This window comes from Pelobates fuscus, chromosome 8 (genome assembly GCF_036172605.1).
Source record: "Pelobates fuscus isolate aPelFus1 chromosome 8, aPelFus1.pri, whole genome shotgun sequence".
Taxonomy (NCBI): Eukaryota; Metazoa; Chordata; class Amphibia; order Anura; family Pelobatidae; genus Pelobates; species Pelobates fuscus.
The window spans coordinates 125869378-125893949 of NC_086324.1; the positions used below are offsets into that span (position 1 = coordinate 125869378).

The 24572-nt window shown below is 43.9% G+C and overlaps 1 protein-coding gene across 2 annotated transcripts in view; it reads right to left on the reverse strand.

The window, feature by feature from the left end:
• Nucleotides 1-24572, reverse strand: part of PARN (poly(A)-specific ribonuclease) — a 137649-nt gene that overhangs the window by 90137 nt on the left and 22940 nt on the right. For both annotated transcript variants that reach the window (XM_063428841.1, XM_063428840.1), the window contains exons 17-18: nt 21343-21453; nt 21150-21219 (exon numbers count right to left, since the gene is read on the reverse strand). In XM_063428841.1, the coding sequence (XP_063284911.1) occupies nt 21150-21219; nt 21343-21453 (181 nt within the window). The remainder of the gene's footprint in view (nt 1-21149; nt 21220-21342; nt 21454-24572) is intronic.

A 24572-nucleotide genomic window follows, 5' to 3' on the forward strand; every position in this document is an offset into this window, starting at 1 on the left:
AAAGGATCCTGAAGTGGGCATTTTAAGAAATGTGTATTTGCAGATTATTCAAAACTATGTAATAAAACCGACTGTCCAGGATAAAACTTCACTACAGTGGGATTTCGATAAATTGGAGGACTGGGCAGGCAAGTGGCAGATTAAATTCAATATAGATAAATGCAAAGTCATGCATTTTGGAATAACTCCGCACTTCTACATTAAATGGTGCAGAGTTAGGATTAACGTGAAGGGCTTTTAAGCGATCATTGATCATAAACTAGGCAATAGTGTACAATACCAGTCTACTTTTGCAAAGGTTAGTAAGGTGTGGTCAGGATTCACAAGTTCAAAATACACACTTGCGGGGGCGGAGCTTGGACTCGAAGCGGAGCGGTCGCCATTTCTGGGAGCTCCCAATCCTCCTGTTACAAATCCGACGCCATCCTGAAACAAAACGGACGGATCACTAAACTTACCCCAAAAACGGCTTCGGGAGGGAGAGGCACACACTTTCATGCCTTTTTTCCAAACCCCACGATCCGGTAAGGTGAAACGGAGGCTTAAGGCCTACCCCACGCCCAATACCACCGGACTGGAGTATTTCCTTGAAGGGATCTTCACACGAGGTGAGCCAGACCTAGCAGGCAGCCCCCAGCCGACCCCTGACACTGCCCCAACTAGCATGGGGAGACGCACTCAAAAGTCGCAGCAGGGTATGCCAGCAGAGCAGGCCGACATCGGAGCTCTACTGCAGCGGCAGGCGCAATCCAAAATGGCCGCGGAGGCCTCACGGGCCCCGACACCACCCCGCTCTCAACCCCAAACACCCGCTCATGCAGAGAGGGAGGAAGAACACATAGGGGCACCAACCCAAGCACCTCCAGATAACACCCTGGCCACTAAACAGGACCTGCACAACTGGGTACAGGACATAAAACAAACACTAGCCACGGATGTGGGCATACTTAAAGGAGACCTACAAATGGTGACGGAGCGAGTAAGGGGGACAGAAGAGACCATCACAACTCTGCTAACCGACATGACACAAATAAAAACTGAGCTCCAACAAATGCAGATTAATCAACAGGGTCTCGCTTTACAAATGTCGACCCATGAGGACCGCGCCCGTCACAATCATATAAAAATATGCGGGATACCCGCTGACGTCACACCTGACGAATTACCCCACTATGTAAGGAGGCTTCTGGCCACTATCCTGCCGGCCGCAACAGCCAAGAAAACCACTCTTGACGGGATGTACAGGCTCCCGCCTACACCCAATATGCCCAACAAAAGTTCCAGAGACGTCATCCTGCGCTGTGCCACCTCACGGGACAAACTCAACATCATGGCGGCAATACGGGGTAAACCCCCCCTGGACTTTGAAAGTGAACAATTATTATTCTTTCAGGACCTGACTAGAGCCACGCTCCAGTGGCGCCGTACATTGCACCACCTCACAAGCCAATTGCGCACCGCTGGGGTGCAGTACAGATGGGGCACACCCAGGGCCCTCCTGATCACCCACAACGGAACCACTCATAAGATCTCCTCGGACAAAGAAGCTCCTGCTGTGCTCGCCAAACTGGGACTGTCAGACAGTGGCCATACCACACGAGCACCTACACAGACATGGGACCCGGACACCATAATACCTTTTATCCCGCGATCACCGGAACCAACAAACAGAGTCACCTGACTGGACACCGCGCAAGAGATCCTACCAAGAGCCCGCGCGGATTTTGGCGCAGGACGGAGATGTACAGAATCACACTGACTTTTATGACTTTTATATCTTTTATGTTTTCTTTTCTTTTAAATCCCGTTGCTCTCGCTCTTTTGCCTTCTAGTGAAATCCCAGCATGTACCTAATTATCGTTATGCCATCCCACGAATTAAACACACCTAAATAAGGCTCCTACAACTGACAACATAAGACAACTTCACCATTTGGGAGCCCATTAAATGGTAGCAGCGCCACTTCCCTCAAGGGAAAAGCAACAAACACCCCCCGCCACCCCCTTGGTCAGGGGCTACTAACCACCTTTGGGGACATGGGCTACTGAATACTTTGGTGTCCATTTCCTCAAAGCATCCTCACCTGAATCTATCATGACTCATTTACCAACCCTGAACTTACACAAGATATCTTGTCATAAGACCTACCCCGTGAGTTAGCCTGCACTACCCCACTTCATATTAAATGGACATCCTAGTTCACATATTTCCCTGAACCACCACAAAGGGTACTGCTTCCCGGGCTAACACTCCCATGTGCCGACCCAGTTTAACACGAACCAAACCTCAATCCAACATGCATACACCTTAACCGCCGACTATGGCAAATTGGACACACAACCCTGTGGTAACCTTATGCCTGTCTAGTTACTAAACACTTGTTAATTGAAGGTTTAAAACATGTTTAAAAAAGAAAAATGTGCTTGGACATCATATGCCACAATGCTATATCACTTGTACTGACGGAATGCTTTAAATGCCTGCTGTTGCGGCAGAACACACGTGTATGTACCTTTAAGCACAAAGTAAAATAAAGAATTAAAAAAAAAAAAAATACACACTTGCCTCTTAACAAGTCAATGGTAAGAATCCACCATGGATATGTGGTGTAACTCTGCGCACCAAGTTTTAAGAAAGATATTGGAGAGCTAGAAATAGAACAGAGGAAGGTGTTTTTAACAGCAACAAGAAAGAAAGATATGTAATTCTCCAACAGGACCAGATCCGCCCGATCAAGAGAGTGTCTGTCGGGCCACGTTAGGCAGGATAGTGGAGCAGCGGCCGTCTGCCCCACTCGCCGCCGGAGTCAGCAGTGATCTCGCTTCAGAGGGACTAAAACTCAGGGAGCAAGCCTCTCCTCGGATCCGGCAGCCCGTGTTCATTGAGGGTCGCAGCTACAGGTAGGTAGATTTGTCAAAAGGCATGGAATATTGGCTTCATAGATTATGATTTGCAGGAGCTGATCGTTTCTGCGACCGTCCATCTTGGCGGTCCAGCCCCGCCCCCCCTTCAGGTGTAATTATGATTCCAATAATATGGAAAATAAAAAGAACAGCCAATAGCGCAATATGTATAGTTCAAATGAAGTAAAATAGGAGTAATGGTAGAGAACTCACATTTATCAGAGCTTATGTCCAGCTCTAGGGTAAAGCGCATACAGCGGTATAATCCCCGCTTATGGGATATTGGAGACAACCAATAGTGCTCTCTATTTAACTTTCTCAATGGTAAATAATTAAAACCGCATTTACAAATATAGAGCAGACCAACTGCTCTTTGATGTCAGCGTTGATGGAATGATCCCCACCTAGGATTTCTTTGGCTGCAAGGAGCTCCCAGGGATTATAAAACCAATAATAGTAAAAAAAATACCGTATATACTCTAGTATAAGCCGAGTTTTTCAGCACATTTTTTGTGCTGAAAACCCCCCAACTCGGCTTATACTCGAGTCAATAGTCTGTATTATGGCAATTTGCATTGCCATAATACAGACACGGGGAGAGGGGGGCTGGCAGAGCTGTAACTTACCTCTCCTGCAGCTCCTGTCAGCTCCCTCCTCCTCCGCGCCGTCCGTTCAGCACCTCGGTCATCTCCCAGTGTAAATCTCACGAGACTTACAGTGTGAGCTGACAGAAGAGCTGACCGGACGGCGCGGAGGAGGAGAGAGCTGACAGGAGCTGCAGGAGAGGTAAGTTACAGCTCTGCCAGCTCCCCTCTCCCCTCACTGAACTACCAATCCCACTGGACCACCAGGGAAGGAGAGCCCCCCTCCCTGCCATATATCAAGCAGGGAGGGGGGACGAAAAAAATATATAATAATAAAATAATAATTAAATGAAATTAAAAATAATAAGAATAAATAATATAAAATAATTAAAAAAAATAATAAAATTGCCCACCCCCCACCAAAGCTCTGCACTCACACACACACACACGCTGCACTCACACACACACACACGCTGCACTCGCACACGCTACACACACACGCTACACACACACGCTACACACACACGCTACACACACACGCTACACACACACGCTACACACACACGCTACACACACACGCTACACACACACGCTACACACACACGCTACACCTACACACACACGCTACACCTACACACACACGCTACACCTACACACACACGCTACACCTACACACACACGCTACACCTACACACACACGCTACACCTACACGCTACACACACACGCTACACACACACGCTACACACACACGCTACACCTACACACACACGCTACACACACACGCTACACACGCTACACACGCTACACACGCCACACACGCCACACACGCCACACACGCCACACACGCCACACACGCCACACACGCCACACACGCCACACACGCCACACACACACAATGACCAAAAACTTTTAATTCAAAAATACACAATATAAAATTTCCATAACGCGTTTCGTCTACAGACTTTATCAAATGGAATCAGCAGTGACTGCGTTCTCTACCATTACTCCTATTTTACTTCATTTGAACTACACATATTGCGCTATTGGCTGTTCTTTTTTATTTTCCATATTATTGGAATCATAATTACACCTGAAGACCCTGTTCCTGTATCCAACCCTCTAAGACGACAATAAGAAAACCTAGGTTGGACCTCTCCTCTCTTTAATTTTTTTTATTATTTGCTTCTATTATTATAATTGGACATTGCTCATTTATTCACTATTTTATTGTGGCGCAGCCCTTTTTTATCTTTGTTTTTATTTTTTAGGGTTGCTGCCTGCTGGTTAATTAGCGCTGTCTGCTGTCTCTCTCTTCTATCGTGTGTGTGTGTGTGTGTGTGTATATGTATATATATATATATATATATATATATATATATATATATATATCACCATCTCTATAAATATATCAATTGTTGAGATGTATGTTATATTATCCCAACTGTGCAGTGTTTTTGCACTGGATTCCACTTTAATGAAAACCTTTCTAAAAAAAAAAAAAAATAGTTTTTCAAGTATTGATTTCAAACAGTGTTTTACTTGGCCATGCATTCTGCATTTAAACTAGCAAATTCATACTGCGTGTGTAGTGAATATTACCCATTAAAGTTGGTTGCAATTTACCAAGTTTTGTTTATTACTACAAATCTCTCCTAGCGGCCAAAGACATTAACATACACTCCATACCCTGCAGACTGCTATTTTTCATTGTATCTTTTAATTTAGGATTGTGTAACGTTTTTCAATGCAGGTTAAAGGAACTCTATAGTGTCAGACACACACAAACACCTGAAAAAAAAATAAAAAATTTTTTTTTTGAAAATTTCATAAAATACAGCCCTCTGGCTGTCAGACAACCAGTTCTCTTAGTTCCTGGTTGTTTAGCTTAGTGGACCTCAACGTAAGAACAATTACCAACAGCACCTGCCTTGCAAAGACTTTGCATTGAGCTGCACTGGGAAGTATGTGATTGGACAGCTAAAGTCTGGGCTGTAGCAGAAGAGGAGGGCTTGCAAAGGCTTAAGACAAGAGTTCTGAAGTTTTTGCAAGTGTTTTTTAGATGCAACCCACAATAAAAAATAAAGTTTCAATTTTTTTTTTTTTTTTTTATATCAATTAGCCAATATAGAACCTTATGTGAAAAAAAGAATCTTAACCCCTTAAGGACCAAACTTCTGGAATAAAAGGGAATCATGACATGTCATACATGTCATGTGTCCTTAAGGGGTTAAAAGCAAACAAATCAAACTGTTTAATGGCAACAAAATCCTCATGAGAAATTAAAATGAACTTTTAATAGAAAGCTGCCATGTTGCCCAATACACATGATTAAATAAATCTAGGAGATTTTACAAGCACAACTGGTTTCAAGGACAGGCCTACTTTAGCGATGGGAAATGAATAAACTCAAGATCTTAGATCCTAGATCTTAGTTAACCTGTTATCTGCCAGGAAAGTATGTTGTACCCACAAACAAGTGCCCGCATGTTCTCAAATTAAACCCATGATGAAAACAAATAATTTTTTCCAAGTGTAAAACTGATTCAGATTAAGCTTAAACTTACAAAACTGTATCGCCTTCAGGAATGTCTGGACTGCTCTCTAAAACTAGAGCACATTTATAGTGCGGGTTTCAAGCAAAATAGATTTTCTTTATATTACAACATTTGCACAGTTTCCCATTTAAAATAAATCAATATTCTGGTATTTAACAATCTTTACAGCTATGTAAGTTTGTTATCACTTTCAGTCCCCTGTTATTGCAAGTGGACCAAATCAAAGTAACATGCTGTCTTTATGGGGTGGGTAGAAAAAACGCTTTCATAAACAACAAGCAGGGCCAAAACCAACATGTCTCACACTAACCCTTTCTACAGTGTTACCTTGTAGCTGCAATGCTAGCTTTCAGGTTGGCTGAACTAATTTACGAGTAAGCAGTTAAAGCAGGCTTACAGAGCCAAGATATCCTGTGATCCTCTAAACATTTCTTTGATTCATAACTCAAATACCAGGCTCCACAGTCATTTCAGCACTCAACTAAGAGTCAAAAGCGTAAATTCATCACCAAACAAGAACACTTCCCTTTCAGACTCTTCTACTTTAAGCAAACTCCATGTTAAGGGACTTCCGTCAAAGAAATGAAATAAAAACCAAACCCTCCTAAAGCAGATTGGACTTGAAATCGACAGTTATAGGCAGTCACCACTGGATCGCTCCAATAAAAAGCCCCTCAGAGTTACTCAAGTGCAGTCAGAAGATCAAGGAAGAGGTTTGAATAAAAGATGCAAAATGTTTTGATAATACACAAATTACAAAATTAATCTGTATAGATCCTTCAGCGTTCGGAATCACATAACTAGATATTTCGGAAAACGGGGTGGATGATGACATTGTTAGAGCAATAACACATGCTTTATTTCTTCAACATGGGAAGACTACTGTCTAAGACCATGTTTCCAACCTTTTTAGAACAAAGACACTTCAGTGAGACACTTTTCTCCTTTAGTTTTTTGGGTTTTTTTCCTTAAATTCTTAATTAACCACTTATAATTGTAACATTTGGCTGCAGGTCTTCCCTGCCATTCTGTGCAGACTAGTTGAAACTAGACCACTGGTCTAAAAATAAAAAATAATTTAAAATACTGTCCACCACACTGTCAAACTGCAAAGAGATTAATAACTAAAGTACAACTTCGCCTGTCTCCGGGACTCTGTATAATTAAGACATGCAGAGAAGCAATCCTAATTAAATTGTATATGGCCAACTATCCAAACCGTGCTAAAGACAGTTTGCATAACACACTGTCTTGATTCCCATTTTCAATCCAAGAAGTGTTGTGCATTAAAAAGTCTCTTCTGGAATATTTATTGCATTTATTTGATCAAGAATAAAAACAGCTTAAAGGAGCACTCCACACCAATAGAGCACTTTAGCTTGCTGAATAGCTATATATATATATATATATGTGGAATATCCCTTTAAAATCATTGTGAAATTAGCACTTTTATATATGAAAATAGAAACGCTCCCACAGCTGTCAAACAGATGGGGAGATTCACTTCGTACTTCCGTTAGCTCCACTGAGCTAACGTTCAGGGCCGGTGCAAGGATTTTTGGGTACATCGTCGAAGATGTATTTCCCCCCCGCCCTCCCCCCGCCCAAATAACATCTTCACCTATGTGCCTCTTAACCAGCCCCTCTCCCGGTCCATTAGTGGTCCCCTCCCTTCCCTGTCCCTTAGTGTTCTTCTAACCTCTTCCTTCTTTTCCCTGTCCCTTGGGGCACCCCCCACCCCCTTAGTGGTTGCACTCCTCTTCCTGGTGTGCTCCTACCTCTCTTGTAGCATTGCCGAGTGGAGGATATCCCCCACAAGAGCTTCAATTTTCTGTACCTGGCCGGACTGACAGGGAGTGCTCTCTCAGTGAGCACCTCCGGTCAGTCTGGCCGGGTACAGGAAAGAGAAGCTCCTGTACTGCGCTCCACCACGCTACACTCAGTGGTGTATACACACTGACAGTCACACACACTCACTGATCTGACACACATTGACCGACACACTGATAGTCACACACAGACTCAATGACAGATACTCTCACTGATTTGACAGACACTCTCATACAGCTCATACAGTCACCCACATGCGACAGTCACTCACAGATACACATCACATACACTCACTAATTATTTTATAAACAAACATTTTCCACCCAGCCTCCCTACCTGGAGAGCTGGTGTGGATGATTAATCATTCCCTGGGGTCCAGTGGGGCTGCTGGGCGGCGTGCGGCAGTGGTGTGATCAGACGCGGCGAGGGAGCTCTAATCTCCACGCTCTGCTCCCTCGCGGACTGTCTGCTGACGTCATATTCCGGCTCCCGCAGCATCAGCAGACAGCGCGTGAGGGAGCAGAGCGGTGAGATTAGAGATCCCTCGCCACGTCTGATCACACCACTGCCACACGCCGCGCCGGGGGTCCAGAAGGTGGCCTGGCAGGAGGGAGAGCTTCCCTCCTGCCGGTCACTGAAATCTTGCGCCCCCGGAGCCGGTGCGCCCTGAGGCAGCCGTCTGTGCCGCCTTATGGACGCGCCGGCCGTGGGCACAGTCTAAAAAAACGTGCCTGCCTTACAATATTGGTTGCAAGAACTGCATGAGTGCAGTCACCGGGTGAAGGGCAGGTGGGAAGCACTCCCCTCCTGCCTGTCCGTTCTTGCAGCGTCTGTCTCCCCATCCTGTGTCAGAGCCTCCTTCTCCTCCCCTGCCTGCTGACCTTTAGTTGCCGATCTGTGTGTAAAGGATATTTATTTTTCTCTACCGAGACTGACAGGAAGTGTCCTCACTTCCGGTCAGTCTGGGTAGAGGAAACTAAAGATCCTCTACACACAGATCGGCAACTAAAGTTTGGAGGCTTTGACATAGGGAGGGGAGGGAGGATTTGACACAGGGAGGTAGGCTAAGACACAAGGTGGGATTGGGGGGAGGAGACACCTGAAAAAGAATGGGACAGAGGCTTCTCTGTGAGAAGCTTCTGATTGGACAATTGTCTGTGAAGTGACTAAAAGTCACTTCCTGTGAAAAAGGGGAGGACTTACAAATGCAGCAGTCATAAGAACTGCAGCTTTTGCAAGCTGTTTTAGACTGTACCCCAATGAATACATACATAAAAATATCCATGCATTTATTCATTGGGCTATATCTACTAAACCGTTTTATTTTTTATTTTATTTTTAAGTGTGAAGTGGTCCTTTAACCCTTTGGTGACTATACTGCTTTTCAATTTTCTTACCGATTGGGACCAGGGCTGTTTTTACATTTCTGCGGTGTGTTTAGCTGTAATTTTCCTCTTACATATTTACTGTACCCACACATTATATACAGTTTTTCTAGTCTTTCTGAACTTTGACCCCCAAAATCTCTTGCGCATATACAACTGCCAAAAAACACTCGTGCTAAATGGTTTCTAAATTTTGTCCTGATTTTTAAAAATACCCAATGTTAACATGTTCTTAGCTTTTTCTTTTGCAAGTTATAGGGCAATAAATACAACTAGCACTTTGCTATTTCCAAACCATTTTTTTCCCAAAATTAACACAAGTTACATTGTAACACTAATTTCTGTCAGGAATCCCTGAATAACCCTTAACATGTATATATTTAATAAAAAGAAGACAACCTAATGTATTAAACTTGGGGTATTTTGACTTTTTTCATGCAACCATTTTACCACAAATCTATACCCAAGTTTTAAAACAAATACATTTGTGATTTTTTTGACACACATGGCAATTTAAGAATACATGTACTGATAACTTTAAGGGTTACTGCCAAAGAAAACGCCAATATGTGTTCAGCAACATGTTCAGAGTACAGGGATACCACCCATTAGTGATGTACCGAACTGTCCGCCGGCGAACATTTCCCGGCGAAATTAGCGTGTTCGCCGCGCGGGCGGACACATGCGCAGTTCGATCCGCCCCCTATTCGTCATCATTGGGCAAACTTTGACCCTGTGCCTCTCGGTCAGCAGACACATTCCAGCCAATCAGCAGCACTCCCTCCCTTCCACACCCTCCAACCTCCCTCCCAGCATCCATTTTCGATTCATTCGGAAGATGCATGCTTAGTGAGAGGAGGGAAAGTTTAGCTGCTGCTGATTAGATAGGGAAATTGATAGCTAGGCTAGGGTATTCAGTGTCCACTACAATCCTGAAGGACTCATCTGATCTCTGCTGTAAGGACAGCACCCCAAAAAGCCCTTTTTAGGGCTATAACATCAGGCTGCTTTTTTTTTTTTTTTCCTGTGTAATGTAATTGCAGGTGCCTGCCTGCCAGCTTCTGTGTGAGGTTCACATTGGATACTGTGCCTACTTGCCCAGTGCCACCACTCATATCTGTTTTAACAATAGGTTAAGCTTTACATTTAAAAATAAATAATTTGTTTTCACTGTAATAGAAGAGCAGTTGCCTGCCTGCCAGCTTCTGTGTCAGGTTGGATGCCTTGCCCATTTGCACAGTCAGTGCCACCACTCATATCTGTTTTAACAATTGGTTAAGCTTTACATTTAAAATAAATATTTTTTTTTCACTGTAATAGAAGATCAGTTAGTTGTCTGCAAGCGTCTGGGTGTCAGGCCTACTTCAGCGTGTGCTCTGTAGACCTGTTCCAGCGTGCTTTGACAGTTGCCAATCATATTTGGTGTCTCTATAGCGTGCTTTTAAAACCAAAATTTGTTTTTCACTGTTATAGATTGAATAGCAGTTACTTGTCTTCAAGCGGGTGTCTTATGCCTACAGTGTGTGCTCTGCAGAACTGTTACAGTTCACATTGCCAATCATATCTGGTCTCACAGTAGCTTGCACGCATAGTACCACTAATCCCCCAAAAAATGACAGGCAGAGGCAGGCCACCCCGCAGGGGCCGTCGTGGTGCTGTGACTCCCTTTTGCCCTAGAATAATGCCCAGTTTTCAGAAGCCACGTACCCTGAACTTGAAAAGTTCTGAGGACATAGTTGACTGGCTAACACAGGACACCCAATCTTGTACAGCCTCCGCTCGGAACCTTGACGCACCATCCTCCTCCAGCTTAGCTTCAGGCACCTCTCAAGATACCACTCACCCGCCTGCCGCCACCACCAAAACTAGCACCACAGCCGCTTTACTTGGTATGTCAGAGGAGTTATTCACACACCCGTTTGAAGAAATGAGTGATGCGCAACCATTATTGCTAGAGGATGTAGATAACAGGGATATGTCTCAGGCAGGCAGCATTACACACATGGACGTATGGTGTGATGATGATGATGTTGTACCCGCTGCTGCTTCCTTTGCTGAGTTGTCAGATACAAGCGAAGCGGTTGATGATGACGATGCGTCCATGGATGTCACGTGGGTGCCCGCTCGGCAAGAAGAAGAACAGGGCGAAAGTTCAGATGGGGATACAGAGAGGAGGAGGAGACGAGTTGGAAGCAGGGGGGGGTCGTCGCAAGGAGCTAGTGGCACAGTCAGACAGCATGCATCGGCACCCGGGGTCAGCCCGACAGCACGCCAATCAACGCATGCTGTGTCCACCACCAGAATGCCGTCATTGCAGAGCTCAGCAGTGTGGCATTTTTTTTGTGTGTCTGCCTCGGACAACAGCGATCTGCCATTTGCAACCTGTGCCAAAGGAAACCGAGTCGTGGGAGGTCCAACACCCACCTTGGTACAACTGCTTTGCGTAGGCACATGATCTCACATCACAAACGCCTATGGGATCAACACATGAGTACAAACAGCACGCCTACTCTAAGCCGCCATCTTCCTCCTGGTCCAGCATCTTCAGCCACGTCAACCACTGCTGTCCTTCTTGCCCCCTCTCAAACATCCGCCACTCCGTCTCCCGCCTTGAGCAGTTCCCGCTCATCTGCCCGCAGTCAGGTGTCTGTCAAGGACATGTTTGAGCGTAAGAAGCCAATGTCACCAAGTCACCCCCTTGCCCAGCGTCTGACAGCTGGCTTGTCCGAACTATTAGCCCGCCAGCTTTTACCATACAATCTGGTTGAGTCTGAGGCGTTCAAAAAATGTGTAGCTATTGGGACACCGCAGTGGAAGGTACCCGGCCGGAATTTCTTTTCACAAAAGGCAATCCCCAACTTGTACTCGATTGTGCAAAAGGAAGTCATGGCATGTCTGGCACACAGTGTTGGGGCAAGGGTCCATCTGACCACTGATACCTGGTCTGCAAAGCATGGTCAGGGCAGGTATATCACCTACACTGCGCATTGGGTAAACCTGCTGACGGCTGACAAGCAAGGAATGCGTGGCATTGCAGAGGAGTTGGTGACACCGCCACGAATTGCAGGCAGTCCTGCTGCCACCTCCTCTACTCCTCCTTCTCCATCCTCTTCCATAACCTCCTCGGCTGAGTCCTCTTGTGCCGCTGCTTCTTGCTCCACATCAACGGCACCCCCCAGCTCCCCAGGTACTATTCCACATCCCGGATACGGCAGTGTCACGCCGTCTTGGGTTTGACTTGTTTGAAAGCAGAGAGTCACACCGGACAAGCACTCCTGTCCTCCCTGAACGCACAGGTGGAAAAGTGGCTGACTCCGCAGCAACTGGATATCGGCAAAGTGGTGTGTGACAACGGAAAAAATTTGATAGCGGCATTGAAGTTGGGCAAGTTGACACATGTGCCGTGCATGGCACATGTGTGTAATCTGATCGTACAACGCTTTGTGCATAAGTACACAGGCTTACAGGACGTCCTGAAGCAGGCCAGGAAGGTGTGTGGCCATTTCAGGCGTTCCTACACGGCCATGGCTCACTTTGCCGATATCCAGCGGCGAAACAACATGCCAGTGAGGCGCTTGATTTGCGACAGCCCTACACGTTGGAATTCAACACTCCTAATGTTCGACCGCCTGCACCAACAAGAAAAAGCTGTTAATGAATATTTGTATGACCGGGGTGCTAGGACAGCCTCTGGGGAGCTGGGAATTTTTTTGCCACGTTACTGGACGCTCATGCGCAATGCCTGTAGGCTCATGCCTCCTTTTGAGGAGGTGACAAACCTAGTCAGTCGCAACGAAGGCACCATCAGCGACATCATACCATTTGTTTTCTTCATGGAGCGTGCCCTGCGAAGAGTGCTGGATCAGGCTGTAGATGAGCGTGAAGAGGAAGAGTTGTGGTCACCATCACCACCAGAAACAGCCTTATCAGCATCGCTTGCTGGACCTGCGGCAACGCTGGAAGAGGATTGTGAGGAAGAGGAGTCAGAGGAGGATTGTAGCTTTGAGGAGGAGGAGGAGGAGCAAGACCAAACACAACAGGCATCCCAGGGTGCTCGTTGTCACCTATCTGGTACCCGTGGTGTTGTACGTGGCTGGGGGGGAAGAACATACCTTCAATGACATCAGTGAGGAGGAGGAACGGGAAATGAGTAGCTCGGCATCCAACCTTGTGCAAATGGGGTCTTTCATGCTGTCCTGCCTGTTGAGGGACCCTCGTATAAAAAGGCTGAAGGAGAACGACCTTGTACTGGGTGTCCACGCTACTAGACCCCGGTATAAGCAGAAAGTGGCGGAAATTTTACCGAATTACAACAAGTCGGAAAGGATGCAGCATTTGCAAAATAAATTAAAAAGTATGCTTTACACAGCGTATAAGGGTGATGTCACAGCACAACGGGAATCTAACAGGGGGAGAGGTGGAAGTCATCCTCCTCCTCCTCCTCCTCCCACGACGGCAAGGACAGGACGATTTAAAGACGTGTTGTTGATGGAGGACATGCGGACCTTTTTAAGTCCTATGCATCGCCACAGCCCTTCGGGATCCACCCTCAGAGAGCGACTCGACCGACAGGTAGCAGACTACCTCGCCTTAACTGCAGATATCGACACTCTGAGGAGCGATGAACCCCTTGACTACTGGGTGTGCAGGCTTGACCTGTGGCCTGAGCTATCCCAATTTGCGATAGAACTTCTGGCCTGCCCCGCTTCAAGTGTCCTGTCAGAAAGGACCTTCAGTGCAGCAGGAGGTATTGTCACTGAGAAGAGAAGTCGCCTAGGTCAAAAAAGTCTAGATTACCTCACCTTTATTAAGATGAATGAGGGATGGATCCCGAAGGGACTGACACTGGGCGATATATTTGCTTAAAAAAGGCCTGATGAGATGAGCTGCCTTGGGCTAAAAATGGTCCACACGCTGCTGTATTTTAGCTCTGAATGACGTTTGACTTGCGTGACTTATCCGCCACCAACTAGGGTTCAAGCCGCCATGTTTTAGGGCACTTTCTGCCTGTGAAACAAACATCAATTTTTCTGGCCGCTGCTACAGCAGCGGCTGCAACAATACCAAATTTTTCAGGCATGTGTACATGCCTAATTTTTAGGCCCACTGGTGCAGCACTGTGGCTTCAAAAACCAAACCAAAAATTAAAATCCTCCAAGATGGCACCAATATACCAGTGGTCTAAGCATCTTCCCACCTTGGCCTAAAAAGGGGAGGTGATTCAACAATTAAAAATCTCTGCCATTTACACGTCCACTGATAGGAGACGCGGAAGGTATTAAACTGATATGAACAATACTCCACTCCTATCAGTAGGTCCGTCCCATTGTGATTTATGCCCCCCACCCACCGCGCAGGGATGGGGGCCGGGGGGGAGGAAAGTAGGCCCCCCCATTGTGATTTATGGCCCCCACCCACCGCGCAGGGGTTGGGGAGGACAGTAGCTCCCCCCAGTGTGTATCAGGGGCTTTGAGGACAGGTGTCAATCCATACCTGCCAAGTGACCCTATGTAGGGGGAACAGTCTCTATTCTGCTCTGTGTCAGTGTGTATCATGGACTCTGTGGACAGGGAACAGTCCCTATTCTGCTCTGTGTCAGTGTGTATCAGGGGTTTTGAGGACAGGTGTCAATCCATATCTGCCAAGTGACCCTATGTAGGGGTAACAGTCCCTATTCTGCTCTGTGTCAGTGTGTATCAGGGCTGGGCTTTGAGGACAGGTGTCAATGTTAGGTGATTTCTGCCCTTTATGGATTAAAAGCAGACTCTGCATCAACTGTGCAATTTTCCATGGGAGTTTTGCCATGGATCCCCCTCTGGCATGCCACAGTCCAGGTGTTAGTCCCCTTGAAACAACTTTTCCATCACTATTGTGGCCAGAAAGAGTCCCTGTTGTTTTTAAAATTCGCCTGCCCATTGAAGTCAATGGCGGTTCGCGAACATTTGCGGAAGTTCGCGTTTGCGAACCGAAAATTTCGGGTTCGCGACAACACTACCACCCATGTATAAATCTGTCAGATTCTCTAGGGCTTTGGAGGGTGCGCATTCCAGTTTTCCAATTTGGAATTTTCCCAGCTGGTCATCATTCACCCATGTCCTACTTGGGCCAATTTTTGAAGCCGGCCAATGTAATTTAACCCCATCAAACCATACATTTTTGAAAATTAGACACCCTAGGGTATTTGAAATAATGGTATTTTAACACTTTCCATGCACTAATTCTATCACCAGTCTGTCATCAAACTTTTCGGTAGTAATTTGTGTTATTTTTCACACACATTTTGTGCTGTATTTTAGGCATGGATTCTCAGTTCCTGTTATGTGTTACTGACAAAGAATACCCCCAAGATGTGTACAGCAACAGCTCCTGAGTACAACAATGCCCCCAATGTACAGGTTTTATGGGTTTTTGCAAACTTACAGGGGTCAAATGTAGGGCTTTCCCCTTTTCCATGTTTGCACATTGAAATTTGCCAGATTTGTTTCCTGGGCCAATGTTGCCTTTGAGATCGTATAGCAGCCCAGGAATGAAAATTAACCCCATCATGGCATACCATTTATAAAAGTAGACAACCCGCACTATTCAAAATGGGGTATGTCCAGTCTTTTTAGTAGTCACAAACCCTGGCCAAAATTTGCATTTATATTAGTTATTTGTTTGCATTTTTCACACAAATTGCCATTTCGCCAATGATATCAGTATAATACATGTTACTGCTCTAAAACGCTCATATTTGTGTAGAGTAATGTCTCACGAGTACAACAGTTCCCCTTCAATTACAGGTTTTATGGTGATTTGGAAAGTTACCGGGTCAAACATAAGACTTGTCAATTTCAGTTTTTGTAAATTGCCATTTGCCAGATTGGCTATGTTGCCAATGAGACGTGATGGCAGCCCAGAAATTAAAATTAACCCCACCATGACATACCATTTTAAAATGTAGACAACCCAGGGTATTAAAAATGGGGTATGTCCAGTCTTTTGTAGAAGCCACGTAGTCACAAACGCTGGCCAAAATTAGCGTTTTTATTGGACTATAAATGTTTTATTTATCATATACACACACACACACACACACACACACCTATCCATCTCATTTAATATATATATATATATATATATATATATATATATATATATATATATATATATATATAGCATATATATATTTCATTAGAAGTGTATTTTGAGATATATGTACATTATACATATATAATATATTTATTTTTTTACTTCTTAGACTGCCTGATGGCTCCAACAATCCCCCTGCTGACAGCTCCATAGACTCCTATTGCGGCAATGTGATCATGGTGATGACATGGCCCTGGATGGCCAGTGCTTCTGCAGGGGGACTGCTGGGGTCTTCGGCAGTCCCCGACCGTGATTGCCGGTCCAGGTAAGTCCAGGGCTCCTATTTGCTTAACAACCGTTTTTTTGTCAGACGTACCTAGTACGTCCACGGTCGTTAAGTGGATATGTATTTAGAACATCATTCTAAGTGTATTTTGAGTAAAATATATATGTATATTAATATCAAAATACAGTTAGAACAAATTTAAATATAATTTTTTTTTATATTTATTTTTTTTCAATTTACTGATATTTTTAATTATATATACACACACACACACACACACACACACTTTAAAAAAAACAAAAAAAAACGGAACACTTAAACAACACAATGTAACTCCAAGTCAATCACACTTCTGTGAAATCAAACTGTCCGCTTAGGAAGCAACACTGAGTGACAATCAATTTTACATACTAGTATGCAAATGGAATACACAGGACATTACATGTTTACATGTTTTAAGGACATTACATCAAAGTTGGATCAGCCTGTAGTGTGTTTTTCCACTTTAAATTTGAGTCTTACTCAAAATCCAGACCTCCATGGGTTGAAAAATGTGATTTCCATTTTTTTATTTTTGTCTGATTTTGTTGTCAGCACATTCAACTATGTAAATAAGAAAGTATTTCAGAAGAATATTTAATTCATTCATATCTAGGATGTGTTATTTTTGTGTTCCCTTCATTTTTTTTGAGCAGTGTGTGTTTTTATATATATATATATAATATATATATATATATATATACACACACACACATATATATATACATACACACACATTATTCTAAGTGTATTTTAATATTTATATAAATAAATATTAAAATACACTTTTAATAATGATTTATGTGTATATAAAAGTACACACACACTCTCTCTCTCTCTCTCTCTCTCTCTCTCTCTCTCTCTCTCTAAGTATGTTCAATTACTTTTTAATAACTTTAAAAAATGTTGTAAAGGCATTAAGGGGACTGCCTGAGCGGTCAGGCACTGCACAAGCTGGCCATGTGATCGAGAGGATTCTGCGATTACATGGCCCAAAAGAGCCGTATCGGGCAGAGAGGGTCTGCCTGGGAGCCCAGGATTGCGATCACAAGCGATCAGGTAAGTGGGGATTTACTAATGGACATACCAGGTACGTCCGCGGTCGTTAACTGACTTTTTGTCGGACGTACCTGGTACGTCCATGGTTGGGAAGGGGTTAAAAACAACTTTAACATTTCCTGCATAACGAATAATAGCAAAGGATTTTGTTCTTTATTGTGCACAAACATGGTAAATACATTTTAGAATCTGTAGAGAATTAAGTTTGAGAAATGTAAACATTTAAAAATACATTAATTAATCCCACTTAGGTCTGGTAGCTGAGTAAATCCATCTCAAGTGGTCCAATTATAAAGATGGTTTGCTTGACCATTTTTAATTCTTTTTTTGTGCGATAACCTTTATGAATTGGTATTGCACAATCCACCATTTTAAAAACAAATTCTTGGTTTAACCACAGCTGCCATATTCGTGTCATGGCACATGACAAATTTTGGTTATACAGATGGTTTATGGAAACCTTAATATTACTATAAAATACTACTTTTATCTGTTTTATGCTTACAATACATCTGTTCATTTCTTAAAGGTATGAATAAAGTTGGTTTTCACAAGACTTACTAGATCAAGTTCTGTAACTAGTGCAATCTGAAACTCAAGCTTTTTACAGCGAGATACTACCATAGAGCATTTAAATCGGTACACATTTTAGGCGCTTTTCTGGTCACCCAGTAGAGATATTTAAGCCAAAAGTGAGGAGAAATGTTTAAAAAAATAATAAAAAACAATTAGCACTCTCCCCTATAAAATAAACGGAAGTCTCAAACCTGATCATTACACTTATCTAGGTACACACTCAAGCCTGGAGTTTAAAAGCTATTCTTTTTTCCACTTCAAGGAAAATCTGACATCGCCTACATCAGTGCTGCAGAATGTTTGGTTGTAAGTCTGCCATGACCAACCAATTGTCTAAATGTGGACTAAGTACAGGTCTTTCTTGGTTTAACTCCCTGAACAAAAAGCATCACAGAAAACATTAAGATTGAAAGATAGGCTGATTAGAAAGTCCTGAAATTGGAAGTGCCTGATGTCTAGGTATATTGAAAAATAGTGAAGCAAAAACCATTTTCTGCAATGTCTTGCAATGGGAAATATGTTGTCATCTTCAAATCTATGTTAATCTTTAATAAATAAGTTGTGCCACAAAGTAGAACTCCATCCTAAACTTCTAAGAGCCTGAACGGTTTACAAATGTTCTATCCAAAATTCTTCAAAAATGTTCTCCGTTTAATTCTTTACCAGAAACAATTCAATGTTTGCCTATTCTATCCTCTGAAAGGGCAAGTGCTTCTGTTACCGTTTCTTGAAATAAAGAACCATTTGCAGAGGTTTGATAATCTCTAATAATCCTATAAAACAAAGCGAATTTGAAGCTGTAACCGATAGCTTCTTTCCACCCAGAAATCTGAAGTGGACACTTGCAAATTACACTAAATGGTCATATACAGGTAAGACAAACAATTCGTTCTCTCTTTAGGCACCTTTCTAGATCTTTTTAGGTTTGTTTGTTTTTCCAGTCATGTGGTTTTGCTGCCTATTGTACTGAATATTGTTCAAGGTAATCTCTAAAGTGATTTTGCCTCATTCAATCAACACTCAAGTCTTTTCTGGCCTTCCAGCGTCTGTTTTATGAGCTCATCTAGAGGGCACTACATTGTACAGCACTACGGAATCTGATGGAGCTATAAAGATAATAATAATAATAGTAATACTACTACTACTACAAGACAGACTCCTTGTTCGTGCAACCCCTATTCAAACCAAAGCATTTTTGGATGCAGAATTTACCAAGACCTTAACCCCTTAAGGACCAAACTTCTGGAATAAAAGGGAATCATGACATGTCACGTGTCCTTAAGGGGTTAACCAAATAGACTCTTGGCACTGGAACGAACCTTATAGGCCTAGCAGGTTTTAGGAGCTCCACAGAACGTCACTTTGGTTTGGTTTTTACTGTATGATAGTTTCTACTTGAAGCCTGTGTAGGCGAAACACATTTAGAAACCTTTTTAGTATTTCTGTTTTAATAAAGGATTTTTTTGGCTACATATTTCATTTGCCATATTCCTTTTTTTTAGTTTTTATTATTTTTGGCCTGACATCCCTTTTGTTGTTCCTAAGAAGCACAAAGAATCCCTAGGTGGGGATTATACCACCCATACGCTGTACATCGAACATTTCATAGATTTTACTCCTACACTTAAAGATACAGTGAGCACTACAGTCTACCACCTTTTATTTTCTGGGTTGGATTACTTTGCTGCTGCACAAGATTGAAAGCCTGAAGAACTACATATATCCTTCAGTTGGGATTGTTCCACTTCACGCTTTCTAAACCAGAGCTGGATATTAGCTCTGGATATTGTGAGTAGTATTTCATTTACCGGTATATACCTTCTGTAACAGAGTGTATATACATACCATTGGAGTTTCCCTTTCTGTTTATTCTCCACATGTCCTATTGGATTTCAAGTTTTATTCCATGATACCAGTACTATCAAAACCACAAAGACCCTCCCCTACTACTTAGAACTACCTCACTTGGACAAGTGTTAAGTTACCTGGACTTTTTTTAAAGTTATATTATATATTTAATTTATTTTTTATTTTAAATATCTATTCCTCACAGGTGCTACCTTATTTGTCTTTATTTTCCATATTACGTTTGTATTAGTGGGTTATAGAGGGTACCTCTCTCCTTATAGGTGTGCTGCCTATACTATGTATATATATTATCCTCTGTGGCGTTTTAGCGCTGATCCTTATTTGACTTTTCTAGTAATGCACTGTAGCCTGGTGTACTATTTCTAGCTGCCACTGGTATTTAAATAGAACAAAGCTTCAGTTGGTGCCAAAATTAAAAGATTACTTCTGCACATGTACAGACCTGCCAGTTTATAGGGGTACTCTGTGCCATCCTGACATGTGCTCCACTAGCTTCCTACTCCATCTAACACTGGAACTTGAAATCACTTCTTCCATGGAATACGATAAACTGGAATGCATGCCCATGGCATATATTCCACAGAATGCACGGACAGTTGAAGGGGCCAAGAGGGAACTATTCGAACATTCGAACAAATCCTCCAACTCATCCCTCGAACCTTCACACCATCACTCAATCTCCAACAGGTTTCCACAACAAGACAGACAACCAACATAACATAACAAAATACAAGGTACTTGTTCAAGTCTGTTGGAGGATAGGCAGATACAGGAGAGCTTGGGGAGGAAACAAATCATATGTCAAGCAATCTGTCCCACATGTAGGATGTGGCAACTACCCACTTGTTGAGTGGTTGCATAAAGTTTGAAAATTATAGAATTCTTGAATATTGGAGTAGCAAATTGACAAATTGTTACCTACCATCAAAGTAGGCATTTCAAATCAAAAGCAAACACATTGTTGCAGAGGAAAGACCAGCATACTACTTACTTGTTGAAAAAAGGACGGATGATCTTTGACCGAGCCGAAATGAAGTTTTTTGGAGGGCTAAGAAACGAACCTAGTGATCAAGGGAAGGCGATAAATTCAAATAGATTTTGAGACATCACATTTTAGAGATGAATGTCAACATTTATTCTGCCAGCACTCAAACAGATACAAGGTATATACAAACATCCCTTACCTAGATAGTTTGCCATGGAAATAAAGCAAAGTCCAGTAATGTAGGCATCATAGCCGGCTTCATGCAGCTGTTCGGAATCCGTGTTATAGCTTGGAAATCCTTCAGCGCTGTCTAACAGAAAAATAGCTGCTTACAACACTGATCTGCACAAGCACTAAGCTTCCAGAAAAATAAACATTGCTTCTCAAAAAGTAACCTTTGATGTGACCTATCCTGCAGCCTTATTCAAGATTACAAAAAAAAAAAAAGGCATTAAGTTTAAATAAAATTGGCATTAGGTTTCCTTAGTTACTATTCTCTCACAAACAAGGAAATAAAACGAACATTCGCGACTGTTGAATATCGATTCAAAATACAGCACACTGACCGAGTAGGAGTAATTTGGAAATTGCTGATGTAAGCACAGTACACTTCATGGAATGGATACAAAATAGAATATAGGGGGTGACGGGTGAAATATCTGAATACAACCGAAAGATTCTTAAATAAATGTTCTGTAGAACCAATATCAATGTGACTAGTTTAGTGGCACCTTCACTCAGCATTGACAAAGATGCAAGAATTAGAAAAATCAACTATAAAAAAAATTACAAAAATAAAAACTCCACCCATTTGATATTGTCGGTCACTATATAGTTCATCTGAATTTAAGAATGCACTGTAAAATTAAAAATGTTATTTTTATTCAAACATTACATTAAAATGCCTAGTCAGCCTTTTTAATGCCAAGTAGATAAATACGGACCAAGATCGTAATTACAGGACAAAAATAATTCAACAGATGCCTCTTTGAATGTGTGTCTGGGTAAGGGAGAGCGAGAAAAAAAAGCCATCCATATGAATGTGCACCAAGAAAACTCACTGCCCATTCTGGTACACCCTGGAAAGGATCAAATCACTTACCGTATATACTCGAGTATAAGCCGACCCGAATATAAGCCGAGGCCCCTAATTTTATCCCAAAAAACTGGGAAAACTTATTGACTCGAGTATAAGACTAGGGTGGGAAATGCAGCAGCTACTGGTAAATTTCTAAATAAAATTAGATTCTAAAAAAAATATATTAATTGAATATTTATTTACAGTGTGTGTATAATGAATGCAGTGTGTGCGTATGTGTGTGTGTATGAGTGCAGCGTGTGTGTGTATGAGTGCAGCGTGTGTGTGTATGAGTGCAGCGTGTGTGTGTATGAGTGCAGCGTGTGTGTGTATGAGTGCAGCGTGTGTGTGTATGAGTGCAGCGTGTGTGTGTATGAGTGCAGCGTGTGTGTGTATGAGTGCAGCGTGTGTGTGTATGAGTGCAGCGTGTGTGTGTATGAGTGCAGCGTGTGTGTGCATGAATGCAGCGTGTGTGTGCATGAATGCAGTGTGTGAATGCAGTGTGTGCAGGGCCGGTGCAAGATATTTGCCGCCGTAGGCAAAAAAACATTTTGCCGCCCCCTCCCCCCCCATATGTCCTGACTTCCCCTCCTCCTCCCTCAGTTGTCCTTACCTCCCCACCCCCGTGTTCCTTCACCCCCCCCCCCCCCCCAGTGGTCCTTATCCCACCCCCTCCCTCCCATAGTGGTCCTTATGCCCCTTCTCCCTCCCATAGTGTTCCTTATCCCCCCCCCCATCCCTCCCATAGTGGTCCATATACCCCCCCTCCCTCCCATAGTGGTCCTTATACCCCCCCTCCCTCCCATAGTGGTCCTTATCCCCCCCCTCCCTCCCATAGTGGTCCTTATCCCCCCCCCTCCCTCCCATAGTGGTCCTTATCCCCCCCTCCCTCCCATAGTGGTCCTTATCCCCCCCCCCTCCCTTCCATAGTGGTCCTTATCCCCCCCCCCTCCCTTCCATAGTGGTCCTTATCCCCCCCCTCCCTCCCATAGTGGTCCTTATCCCCCCCCCTCCCTCCCATAGTGGTCCTTATCCCCCCCCTCCCTCCAATAGTGGTCCTTATCCCCCCCTCCCTCCCATAGTGGTCCTTATCCCCCCCTCCCTCCCATAGTGGTCCTTATCCCCCCCCCCTCCCTCCCATAGTGGTCCTTATCCCCCCCCCTCCCTCCCATAGTGGTCCTTATCCCCCCCCCCCTCCGTCCCATAGTGGTCCTTATCCCCCCCCTCCCTCCCATAGTGGTCCTTATACCCCCATCCCTCCCATAGTGGTCCTTATCCCCCCCCTCCCTCCCATAGTGGTCCTTATCCCCCCCCTCCCTCCCATAGTGGTCCTTATCCCCCCCCCCTCCCTCCCATAGTGGTCCTTATCCCCCCCCTCCCTCCCATAGTGGTCCTTATCCCCCCCCCTCCCTCCCATAGTGGTCCTTATCCCCCCCCCCTCCCTCCCATAGTGGTCCTTATCCCCCCCCCCTCCCTCCCATAGTGGTCCTTATCCCCCCCCTCCCTCCCATAGTGGTCCTTATCCCCCCCCTCCCTCCCATAGTGGTCCTTATACCCCCCCCCCCCCTCCCATAGTGGTCCTTATACCCCCCCCCCCCCCTCCCATAGTGGTCCTTATACCCCTTGTTTTTGTTATTAATTTTTTTTTATTATTATTATTATTTTATTTTATTTCGTCCCCCCTCCCTGCTTGATATATGGCAGGGAGGGGGGCTCTCCTTCCCTGGTGGTCCAGTGGCAGTTCAGTGGGGGGGAGAGGGGGGCTGGCAGAGCTGTACTTACCTGTTCTGCAGCTCCTGTCAGCTCTTTCCTCCTCTGCGCCGTCCGTTCTGCTCTTCTGTCAGCTTACACTGTAAGTCTAGCGAGAGCCGCGGCTCTCGCGAGACTTACACTGGGAGCTGACCGAGGTGCTGAACGGACGGCGCGGAGGAGGAGAGAGCTGACAGGAGCTGCAGAACAGGTAAGTACAGCTCTGCCAGCCCCCCTCTCCCCCAGTCTGTATTATGGCAATGCAAATTGCCATAATACAGACCTTGACTCGAGTATAAGCCGAGTTGGGGTTTTTCAGCCCAAAAAATGGGCTGAAAAACTCGGCTTATACTCGAGTATATACGGTATATAGTTTAGAAATCTACAGTTTATGCTCAACTACAAAGTTAATACACCTGTGATTTTAGTATTTATGTGAAGTGAATGGTACATAATGATCAAAATATTCCCAACTAAATGTCTAAATAAATTAAGGTAGTGGTAATAAATGCTCTACAAGGAGAAAGGTTAGCTGGGAAAATATCTACTTTATAATTTATGTGCTGCCAAACCATCTCCATATATGTATGCCTCTAATGCCA